The 15000-nt window shown below is 37.4% G+C and overlaps 1 protein-coding gene across 1 annotated transcript in view; it reads left to right on the top strand.

The window, feature by feature from the left end:
• LOC144980721 (uncharacterized) overlaps positions 1 to 15000 on the top strand; it is a 20104-nt gene that overhangs the window by 948 nt on the left and 4156 nt on the right. The window contains exon 2 of the mRNA XM_078928441.1: positions 13045 to 13209. Within this exon, the coding sequence (XP_078784567.1) occupies positions 13074 to 13209 (136 nt within the window). The 5' untranslated portion in view covers positions 13045 to 13073. The remainder of the gene's footprint in view (positions 1 to 13044; positions 13210 to 15000) is intronic.

The following is a 15000-nucleotide window of genomic DNA, read 5'->3' as shown; positions in this document are numbered from 1 at the left end:
GAACTGTATTAACCAGACTATAAAAGTTCATGGTAACACAGAGTTTTGTGTGTTGGGCCGTTATACTTCCGGATGACAATGTTCTGAGCTTCTTATCCAAGTGCATACTATCAGGAGACAAGCTGAACAAAATGACCAACGATGATGCAATATATCTAGTTCAAAAGTTGTGAACACTTTTCACAATGTGGGTCACTTTGAATAAATTAATTTTGCAATGTGACCAATAGGGAATGAGGTTAGCGGAAGAGTAGCGTCCCTTGATTGGACGTCACCCATGGTCTGTGACGTCAACGGCGGAGAAGTTATTAGAGAGAGAACGTCATGTTGGTTGTGCGCATGCGTCTCTCGTTCTCGCGGATTCCGGACAAAGCAGCGTGTTTACATTTCTGAAGAAATATCCAATCGTTAGATAGCATCAAATCACGTGATTGATGATTCGGTTGGACGACAATCTGAAAAAGATCGCTCTCATTGTATTAATCAGACTATTGATGAATTGGATTCAGTAGTCTGATGTCACGCCGCCCGGCAACGGCGGCCATCTTGGTTCTAAACAAAGAAAATCATTACTTTTTATTCTTCATGCTGGCTAGAACTTTTCATATGCCTTGTGATCAGAATGTGTAAAAGTTAAAACATGATCAAATGTATGTGTTTTTTTTTCTCTGAATACCCTTTATGCTCGCCGGAGAAATACTTCATACGGGCGTCCGCCATTGTTTCGATAGTTTAGAGCCAGTATTACTAAGTTACCATGCGTCATTAGGACGGAAGTGACTTTACGACTGTTGAAGAGTATTGCGTTTAGTTAAAAAAAAAACTCATAACATGCATCAAGTGGGTGTATGTATTGACACCATACATGTTGATCATGAGTTTGACATCGAAAAAGTAGCGGGGTTCAGGTAGTTTTTTTAAATATAGATAGAACGAAGATGATGACGTCACTCAGGTCCTTGTTATTGTTTTTTTGCCATCCGCGTTTATGAGTAATTCTCACTAAGCTGTATTAACCAGACTATAAACGTTCATGGTTACACATAGTTTTGTGTGTTGGTCCGTTATACTTCCGGATGGCAATGTTGTGAGCTTCTTAGACAAGCGCATACTATCTATATATTACTAATGGAAACTCTGCAAAATTTGCGGAAAATAAAAACTACTATTATGAACAGGCAGTCATATCTTTAAGATTATTAAACTACTGTTTTGCTAAAGGTAACATAGATCAAGACGAATCTTTTGAGTCATCAGTGAGAATGCGTGGCCTTCGTAAAGTTATGGCCTGATACTGACCAAAAAATGAAGTCAAAATGCCAGTCTTTGCCACAAAAGAAAACAAATCGTGAGTTTTATTCAATCGTTCAACCAATGGGACCACTTACTTCCATGAGCTCTACTAACGACAACTCATTAGACGTGCAAAAACCAAATAATGACGTCAAAATGCCAGTCTTTTTGGATTTCAGTATCAGGCTATAACTTAACGATGGCGACGATGAAATTGGCAACCGAGTGGACAAACGTCGATACCTAACATTTAATGTCTTATTATAGATTTTAATACTCTTCAACAGTCGTAATGTCACTTCCTTCCTAATGACGCATGGTAACTTAGTAACACTGGCTCTAAACTATCGGAACAATGGCGGACGCCCGTAAGAAATATTTATCCGGCGAGCATAAAAGCGTATCCAGAGGAAAAAAAACATTTGATCATGTTTTGGCTTTTACACATTCTAATCACAAGGCCTATGAAAAGTTCTAGCCAGCATGAAGAATAAAAAGTAATGATTTTCTTTGTTTAGAACCAAGATGGCCGCCTTTGCCGGGTGGCGTGACATCAGACTATTGGAATCCAATTTGGCCTGGAAGTCTGTGAGCTCCTTGGCAACAATTCAACCAGTCATGTCGATACGACACCATTTGAATCCCAACTCTATTTTTCTGAGATTAGATAATTATTCTATTACCTAGTCTGCTTTAATTAATATTTTAAATTATTTAGTTATCTAGCCCGACGCACACTCATTTGAAGGTCTCACAACCTCAATTGGATTCAATAGTCTGATGTCACGTCCTCCAGCAACGGAGGCCATCGTGGTTCTAAACAAAGAATATCGGTACTTTTTATTCTCCATGCTGGATAGAACTTTTCATTTGCCTTGTGATCAGAATGTGTAAAAGTCAAAACATGATCAGATTTATAATGGGTTTTTTTTTCCTCTGGATACGCTTTTATGTTCGTCGGAGAAATATTTCATAAGGGCGTCCGCCATTGTTCCGATAGTTTAGAGCCATTTACTAAGTTACCATGCGTCATTACGAGGGAAGTGACGTTACGACTGTTGAAGCGTATTGTTATGGGCTCATTGTTGTAATGGATAATATACTCTCAAACCAAAACAATTTTAAAACAGGCCTTTAATTCCGTTGGGTTACCAGACCTGAAAATATTTTCACCTCGATCTAGCCTAACTTCCAACTCTCAACTCGTTGAAATTTGCCAAACTGACAAATGACATCGCATGTCATCGAGGATGTCACATGACGCGTGCTTTGTGTGTGTGTGACCTTGACCTTGACCTAATTCCAGCCAATGTCGGTCACTCCAAACACAACTCATCATTCATTACATGCACGTATCCTGACAGGTGTTGGGAAACAAGAGAAGAAAAAAAGAGAAAAGAAATAAAATTCAGAGACAGAAAATAACAAAAATATAAAACAAAGCAAAAAAAACAAAACAAATCAAAGTACAACAACACACAAACATAACACACATATACATACACACACACACACACAAACATAACACACATATACATACACACACAACACACACACAAACAAACACAACAATACATACACACACAACACACAAACATAACACACATATACATACACACACAACACACAAACATAACACACATATACATACACACACAACACACACACAAACATAACACACATATACATACACACACAACACACAAACATAACACACATATACATACACACACAACACACACACAAACATAACACACATATACATACACACACAACACACAAACATAACACACATATACATACACACACAACACACAAACATAACACACATATACATACACACAACACACAAACATAACACACATATACATACACACACAACACACAACATAACACACATATACATACACCACAACACACAAACATAACACACATATACATACACAACACACACAAACATAACACACATATACATACACCACAACACAACTAACACAATACTACACACAACACACCAAACATACACCATTACAACACCAACACACAAACATAACACACATATACAACACACACACACACAAACATAACACACATACATCCATCACACACACACACACACAAACATAACACACAATCACATACACACACAACACACACAACAAACACACATATACATACACACACAACACCAAACATAACACACATATACATACACACAACACACACTAACAACAATAATACACACACACACACCAAACTACACACACTATCTCACACACACACACAACATAACACAATCATAACACACACACAAACAAACACACATAACATACCACACAACACACAAACATAACACACAATACAAACACACACACACAACATACACACATCAAACAACACAAAACTAACACATATACAACACACACAACCACAACATAACACACATATACAATACACACACAACCACACAAACATAACACACATATACATACCCACACAACACACAAACATAACACACACATATACACACACACAACACACAAACATAACACACATATACATACACACACACACAAACATAACACACATATACACACACAACACACAAACATAACACACATATACATACACACAACACACAAACATAACACACATATACACACACACACAAACATAACACACATATACATACACACAAACACACAAACATAACACACATATACACACACACACACCAAACATAACACACATATACATACACACACACACACACAAACATAACACACATATACATACACACACAACACACAAACATAACACACATATACACACACACAACACACAAACATAACACACATATACATACACACACAACACACAAACATAACACACATATACACATACACCACAACACACCAAACATAACACACATATACATACACACACATACACAAACATAACACACATATACACACACACAACACACCAAACATAACACACATATACATACACACACCACAAACATAACACACATATACACACACACACACACAAACATAACACACATATACATACACACACAACCACAAAAATAACACACATATACATACACACACAACACACAAACATAACACACATATACATACACACACAACACACAAACATAACACACATATACATACACACACAACACACAAACATAACACACATATACATACACACAAAACACACCAACCATAACACACATATTCACACTACAACCAACACAAAACACAAACTATAACACACATATACATACCACACCAACACACAATCATAACCACATACAACTCATCATTCATACATGCACGTATCCACAGTGTTGGAAACAGAGAAAAAAAAAGAAAAGAAATAAAATTCAGAGACAGAAAATAACAAAAAATAAAACAAAGCAAAAAAACAAAACAAATCAAATACACAACACACAAACATAACACACATATACATACACACAACACACAAACATAACACACATATACATACACACACCACACACACAAACATAACACACATATACATACACACCAACACACAAACATAACACACATATACATACACACACAACACACAAACATAACACACATATACATACACACACACACACACCAAACATAACACACATATACATACACACACAACACACAAACATAACACACATATACATACACACACAAACACACACAAACATAACACACATATACATACACACACAACACACAAACATAACACACATATACATACACACACAACACACAAACATAACACACATATACATACACACACACACACAAACATAACACACATATACATACACAACAACACACAACATAACACACATATACATACACACACAACACACAAACATAACACACATATACATACACACACAACACACAAACATAACACACATATACATACACACCACACACACAAACATAACAACATATACATACACACACAACACACAAACATAACACACATATACATACACACACACACACACAAACATAACACACATATACACACACACACAAACACACAAACATAACACACATATACATACACACACAACACACAAACATAACACACATATACATACACACACAACACACACAAACATAACACACATATACATACACACACAACACACAAACATAACACACATATACATACACACACAACACACAAACATAACACACATATACATACACACACAACACACAAACATAACACACATATACATACACACACAACACACACACAAACATAACACACATATGCATACACACACAACACACAAACATAACACACATATACATACACACACAACACACAAACATAACACACATATACATACACACACAACACACATATACATACACACACAACACACAAACATAACACACATATACATACACACACAACACACAAACATAACACACATATACATACACACACAACACACACACAAACATAACACACATATACATACACACACAACACACACACAAACATAACACACATATACATACACACACACACACAAACATAACACACATATACATACACACAACACACACACAAACATAACACACATATACATACACACACAACACACACACAAACATAACACACATATACATACACACACAACACACACACAAACATAACACACATATACATACACACACAACACACAAACATAACACACATATACATACACACACACACACAAACATAACACACATATACATACACACACAACACACAAACATAACACACATATACATACACACAACACACGCACAAACATAACACACATATACATACACACACACAACACACAAAAATAACACACATATACATACACATACACAACACACAAACATAACACACATATACATACACACACAACACACAAACATAACACACATATACATACACACAACACACAAACATAACACACATATACATACACACAACACACAAACATAACACACATATACATACACACACAACACACAAACATAACACACATATACATACACACACAACACACACACAACACACAAACATAACACACATATACATACACACACAACACACACACAACACACAAACATAACACACATATACATACACACACAACACACACACAACACACAAACATAACACACATATACATACACACACACACAACACACAAACATAACACACATATACATACACACACAACACACAAACATAACACACATATACATACATACACACACAACACACAAACATAACACACATATACATACACACACAACACACAAACATAACACACATATACATACACACAACACACAAACATAACACACATATACATACACACACAACACACAAACATAACACACATATACATACACACAACACACAAACATAACACACATATACATACACACACAACACACAAACATAACACACATAACATACACACAACACACAAACATAACACACATATACATACACACACAACACACAAACATAACACACATATACATACACACAACACACAAACATAACACACATATACATACACACACACACACACACACAAACATAACACACATATACATACACACACACACACACACAAACATAACACACATATACATACACACACAACACACAAACATAACACACATATACATACACACAACACACAAACATAAACCACATATACACACACACACACACAAACATAACACACATATACATACACACAACACACAAACATAACACACATATACACACACACACACAAACATAACACACATATACATACACACACACACAAACATAACACACATATACATACACACACAACACACAAACATAACACACATATACACACACACAACACACAAACATAACACACAAAAATACAAAACAACACACAACACACAAACATAACACACATATACACATACACACACAACACACAAACATAACACACATATACATACACACACACACACAAACATAACACACATATACACACACACAACACACAAACATAACACACATATACATACACACACACACAAACATAACACACATATACACACACAACACACAAACATAACACACATATACATACACACAACACACAAACATAACACACATATACACACACACCACAAACATAACACACATATACATACACACAACACACAAACATAACACACCATATACACACACACACACACAAACATAACACACATATACATACACACACACACACACAAACATAACACACATATACATACACACACAACACACAAACATAACACACATATACACACACACAACACACAAACATAACACACATATACATACACACACAACACACAAACATAACACACATATACACATACACACACAACACACAAACATAACACACATATACATACACACACATACACAAACATAACACACATATACACACACACAACACACAAACATAACACACATATACATACACACACACACAAACATAACACACATATACACACACACACACACAAACATAACACACATATACATACACACACAACACACAAACATAACACACATATACATACACACACAACACACAAACATAACACACATATACATACACACAACACACCAAACATAACACACATATACATACACACACAACACACAAACATAACACACATATACATACACACACAACACACAAACATAACACACATATACATACACACACAACACACAAACATAACACACATATACATACACACACAACACACAAACATAACACACATATACATACACACACACACACACAAACACACGCACAAACAAAACACAAACACGTACAAACACAAACACACATACAAAAATATACACACAAACACGCACAAAATCAACTATGTGAATATTTTTCAGGAAAGTAAGACTTCATATAATTATAAACTTTCCCTTAAACAAACAAACACTCACACACACCACCCACACACACACACACACACACACACACACACACACACACACACACATACAAACAAAAAAACGCGCGCGCGCGCGAAACAAAGGGGAAGCAATCATAATCAAAATACAAAAAGAGAAGCCTGAAACATTCCCTGGAAATGTCGACAGTCTCCAGGCAGGTGATGAGTGACGTCAGGCAGGTACTGAATGGTACAATTTCCTGTCTCCTCACAGTTGTGAAGCACGTCATTTTTTGGATATTTCCTTTAAATTGGGCTATTTGTCCATGCCTGGTACTTCCTTAGTGCGGCTATGTAGTCTTGTATGACTCTCGCTTTCGGATCGGAAGGTCCTGGGTTCGAGCCTCGCTCAGCGCATAGTTGAGTTCTTGGAGAAGGCTCTTTACTCGCATTCTCTCACCGTACTCAGGTGTAAAATGAGTACCTGGCCGTTAACAGCGTTGTCTCTGTCCCAAAAATTTGTAATATCGCCTGACAGGCGTCATGTCTCGTCCTACATGTTTTGTGTTGCTGTTGGCAAGGGACCCCCTGTAAAGCGCTTTGAGCACGTTTCGTGGATATTGCGCTATATAAATGCTCAATTTTTTTTCCTTAAATTTTGGTGTAATGGGGAGTAGAAGTTGTGACGTCACACCGTCCACTCTTACGGTTCCAAACACCTTGGAAGTGTGTATCCTGTCCTTCAAATGACTGGCAATTAATATCTTACATATTGAATTATAAGTGGCATAAATAATGTTGGACGAACACACCCAAGGAGATTAGAACCAGTATTTTGACATCATGCTTTTGCTCCCAATTAACAAACACTGTAAACGGCCAGGTACTCATTTTACACCTGAGTATGGTGAGAGAATGTGAGTAAAGAGTCTTTTCCAAGAACTCAAATATGCGCCGAGCGAGGCTCGAACCCAGGACCTTCCGGTCCGAAATGTCTTTTACTCTGTAGATAATGATTATGAACTTACGAGGCATCACCTCTCTGTGGCACCGTTATGTCATCACTCTGTCATTATGAAGTCATATTCTACATCACCACCATACTTGTCATGAATATTCATGTGTCTCTTAACAGCACTTATCAATACACACCGTGACCTATTCACCAACAAGGGCACACACACACACACACACACACAGGTACACACACACACACACGTGTATAGATAGTATGCAGATGACGTCACTCAGGCCTTTGTTATTGTTTTTGCCATCCGGGTATGTGAGTTGTTCTCACTAAACTGTATTAACTAGACTATAAAAGTTCATGGTTACACAGAGTTTGTGTGTTGGTCCGTTATACTTCCGGATGGCAATGTTGTGAACTCCTCGGCCAAGCGCATTCTATCTATATATATATATATATATATATATATATATATATATATATATATATATTATATATATATATATATATATATATATATATATATATATATATATATGTAAATTTTCACTCACATTATTCTTGCCAAGACGATTTCGTTTCTGTGTTCCCACTTCATATTTTCACTCACATTATTCTTGCCAAGACGATTTCGTTTCTGTGTTCCCACTTCATCAGTCGGCAGAATCCATCCGGATTCTGCCGACTGATGAAGTGGGAACACAGAAACGAAATCGTCTTGGCAAGAATAATGTGAGTGAAAATTTACATTTATATATTAGCTCTAACCACCATTATCGAGCACTTTCGTACCTACAAGTACCCGCCAACACTCATAAATATATATATATATATGTATATATATATATATATTAACCCTCTCCTTACCAACTATACAAAAATCGTCACATTCGTTACGATACAGCCAACATTTTTCTTATTCGAAATTCTATTCTACATCATAAAATTTAAAGATAATGAACAGTGTGTTGTAGAGCACGTTTTGCTAAAGAAATTTTGTATCGCAAGAACGTTACTGTTATTGTGTTTGAATGATAAAAATCTATTTTTGTGTTAGTTGGGTGTGAAGTTTGGGGGAAAATCCTGAAAATGGTTGGTAAGGAGAGAGTTAATATATTTATAATGTTTGCCTTCTTGCACAATGTAACAGATCACGATTTAATTTGACCCTGTTGAAAGCAGCCCCATCAAAGAGAATCTGTAAAGCGATGACTTCCTGTGACCTTGCCAATGTTAAAAATTAGGTCTTGGAGGGAATAGAGGCCATTGAGGACAAGTAAACTATCCTCAAATTAACAAATATGTATTCATGCTATACGTTTAGGTATAATACTTGCAGCCAGGTTAGCCAGGTTAAACATACCATCACACAAAACTGTGTTTTTAATTCAGAAAAGTGAGTGGAGCAGGCACTTATGTTGGTAACAACAAGAGATGAAGAGAGTAGGAAAGTGCCAGAAGACAATAGAGAATAAACTTTTTTTCGCGGCGGTGATGGGGGTTTGAACCCGCGACCTTATTGGTACGACAACTCTGCCTGGCCGGTGAGAGCGTGACTCTACCGTATGAGCTATCCACGATCGCGAACATTTTTTATTTTCTATTGTCTTCTGGCACTTTCCTACTCACTTCATCTCTTGTTGTTATAAAACTGTGTTGTAACCTTTAACGTTCATAGTCCGTTTGATGTATTCTAGTGGGAACGAATCATTGACAGACGGTCTAAAAATAGTAACAAAGAGCTGATTGACGTCATCTTCCTTCCTTCCTTCCTTGCATATGTGACCATCGTGGATAAACGGTATGATGTTGGGATGATTTGGAGGAGGGTGGGGGTGGGGTGGGTGTGTACCTACAGGTTATTGATAACGTTAATGGGAGTGGGAGTTATGATGGAGAGGCCCAGGACTAAAGACATATTATTATTCGTGCCTCATTGATTGGCTTCAATGGGCATGATCTATAGATAGAACAAAGATGACGTCACTCAAACCTTTGTTATTGTTTTTGCCATCCGCTTTTATGAGTAATGCTCATTGAACTGTATTAACCTGACTATAAACGTTCATGGATACACACAGTTTTGTGTGTTGGTCCGTTGTACTTCCGGATGGCAATGTTATGAGCTTCTATCTATAGATAGAATGCGCTTGGCCAAGGAGTTCACAACATTGCCATCCGGAAGTATAACGGACCAACACACAAACTCTGTGTAACCATGAACTTTTAAAGATAGTATGCAGATGACGTCACTCGGGTTTTGTTATTGTTTTTGCCATCCGCGTTTGTGAGTTGTTCTCACTAAACTGTATTAACCAGACTATAAAAGTTCATGGTTACACAGAGTTTGTGTGTTGGTCCGTTATACTTCCGGATGACAATGTTGTGAACTCCTTGGCCAAGCGCATTCTATCTATAGATAGTATGCAGATGACGTCACTCAGGCCTTTGTTATTGTTTTTGCCATCCGCGTTTGTGAGTTGTTCTCACTAAAATGTATTAACAAGACTAAAAAAGTTCATGGTTACACAGAGTTTGTGTGTTGGTCCGTTATACTTCCAGATGGCAATGTTGTGAACTCCTAAGCCAAGCGCATTCTATCTATCGATAGAATGCGCTTGGCCGAGGAGTTCACAACATTGCCATCCGGAAGTATAACGGACCAACACACAAACTCTGTGTAACCATGAACTTTTATAGTCTGGATAATACAGTGTAGTGAGAACAACTCACAAACGCGGATGGCAAAAACAATAACAAAGGCCTGAGTGACGTCATCTGCATACTATCTATAGATAGAATGCGCTTGGCCAAGGAGTTCACAACATTGCCATCCGGAAGTATAACGGACCAACACACAAACTCTGTGTAACCATGAACTTTTATAGTCGGGTTAATACAGTTTAGTGAGAACAACTCACAAACGCGGATGGCAAAAACAATAACAAAGGCCTGAGTGACGTCATCTGCATACTATCTATAGTCTGGTTAATACAGTTTAGTGAGAGCAACTCACAAACGCGGATGGCAAAAACAATAACAAAGGCCTGAGTGACGTCATCTGCATACTATCTATATTAACTTTCCATCTGCTCGAGGTCATTGGTCACATTGCAAAATGTGCTCAAAGTGACCTACATAGTGAAAAGTGTTCACAGTTTTTGAAATATCTAACATCACGATTGGTCATTGTGTTCAGCTTGACACATGGGTATGTTTACAACTTTCATAAACAAAACAGCGTGTTTACATTTCTGAAGAAATATCCAATCGTTGGACAGCAACAAATCATGTGATTGATGACTTGGTTGGATGAAAACATGAATGAAGATCGCTCCCATTATTGTTCTGTATTATGTAGGATTTGTGGTCCTCAAATGTGACTCACCGTCTCAAAGCGGTATTATGTCGGGATACAGTCAGTAAGGGAAATTGAATTCATATCCACAAATATCAATCTTGGGTTTACTTTCTCCACGTCATGGTTGAATATAGATACTATTTATTGCTTTTCAAAAACTTCTAAGGTCCAATTTCTCATCATTCTATCTCTAAATTTACATTTTTGGGTTATGAATCATCCCGACATAATACCGATTTGAGACGGAGGGTCACAAATGAGACCCATCGACTCAAATGGTGGCACCGATACCAAATTCTGATTTTAAAGCCAAAATTATGACCAGAAATATGAGAACTAATCACCCAACTTGTCGTCTAAATATAGAAACAAAGAGCTTAGTGACTGATACGTCGTCAATCATTCTGCAATATTCTTTCCAGTTTCAGCTTGTTTTCCCCATTGTTGAGCCATGAACGTGATCGGCGTGTGCCTCTTCCTGACAGCTAGCCTGGTCACGATGACCCAGGAGGTGTTGTCCACACCAGTTACATTTGTCAAGGACGTGAACTCTGACACAGTGCGTGGTCGAATACGATCCGATCACGGTGAGTAAGAAAAAAAGGCGGGTGGGGGGGGGGAGGGGGTGAGTGTTGTCGATAGTTCAATTGGTAGAGCACCAAAGGAATGTGATCTATAGGGAAGAAAAGTCGTGACGTCACACGATCTTCTCATATGGTTCCGAAATCATTGGAAGTGTGTATGTAACCCATCCTTCGGAGTACTAATTATAAACGTTACATAAATGATTCAAATTATCCAGACGTACGGACACCAACTTTCATTCTCAATCAGTTTTAATGACTTAGAAAATCTCACGAAGTTCTGGAATTGGTGTCAAAATGTCGTAATTCTACGAGTTTGTTTGTAATATGTGACCCTTTGCCTCAAAACGGTATTAAGTCGGGTTGGTTAAGATGTTGAAAATTGAATTTATAGCCAGAAATATCAGACTTGTGTTGAGTTTGTATGTTTTATTGAGGAGAATGGATACCACATTTTAGGGCGCTAATGCCAACTATTTATATTTTTGACCAGTTTAACATTTGATTTGACTTTTAAGCATCTGGTTCGTTCCGACATAATACCGTTTTGAGACGACGGGTTACATATGTAGTTGGCAGGTGTTCAGATGCCATGTACGATAGAAGGTGAGATAAACAACGACAATATCTAACCATTCGTATCGACACGGTTTTATGCCGGGTGTAGCCAACCAGATTACAAACGATCGGAAATTTAAAATTTAAACTGAAAATGGCTAGAAATATGAACTGTTAGTTTTTCTCTTTATTTCATTTTTCTATTTTGATTCTCTCCAAAACACACACAAACAAATATCTTAATTGGATTCAAGGGTCTGATGTCATGTCGCCCGGCAACGGTGGCCATCTTGGTTCTAAACAAAGAAAATCATTACTTTTTATTCTTCATGGTGGCTAGAACTTTTCATATGTCTTGTGATCAGAATGTGTGAAAGTCAAAACATGATCAAATTTATGGGGTTTTTTCCCTCTAGATACGCTTTTATGCTCGCGGGGGAAATATTCATACGGGCGTCCGCCATTGTTCCGATAGTTTAGAGCCAGTGTTACTAAGTTACCATACGTCATTAGGAAGGAAGTGACGTTACGACTGTTGAATAGTATTCTAGTCTTGTATTTTATTTCTCTGCATTGTCTCTTTTGCAGTTGAATCAACCCGACAGGGGTCCTAATAGATAGAATGAAGTTTGTTATTGTTTTTTACCATCCGTGTTTATGAGTAATTCTCACTAAACTGTATCAACCTGACTATAAACGATCATGGTTACACATAGTTTTGTGTGTTGATCTGCTATACTTCCGGATGGCAATGTTGTGAGCTTCTTAGCCAAACGCATACTGTCTATAGCACAGTTGGTAGGGAGGGGGTGGGGAGGGGATCAACATCAATCCCAGGTGTAGTTGAGATTATTTTCTGACCTCCCCCCCCCCTCCCCTCCCCCGTGTCCAACTAACAGTTAATGGGTAGCTGAGTCTCTGTTAGACCTGGTGGAAAGTACATTATCATAGACTAGTGTCCTATCAAAAAGATAGCAAGACGTTAAAGAAATCGATGCAACTGCCTAGAGTTCATCAAATTTAAATATCGATTTTCCATTCATTGAAACCAGAGAGAGAGAGAGAGAGAGAGAGAGAGAGAGAGAGAGAGAGAGAGAGAGAGAGAGAGAGAGAGAGAGACAAATAGCACTGATGACTGATAAACTACTTTGTTTTATTTTGAATCAACCCGATATAATGTGACCCATCGTCTCAAAACGGTATTATGTCAGAACGAACCAGATGCTTAAAAGCCGA

The sequence above is a fragment of the Berghia stephanieae genome, chromosome 10, assembly GCF_034508935.2.
Source record: "Berghia stephanieae isolate SIO BIC M18660-M18661 chromosome 10, UCSD_Bste_1.3, whole genome shotgun sequence".
NCBI lineage: Eukaryota > Metazoa > Mollusca > Gastropoda > Nudibranchia > Aeolidiidae > Berghia > Berghia stephanieae.
This window is presented reverse-complemented; position numbering and strand designations above follow the sequence as displayed.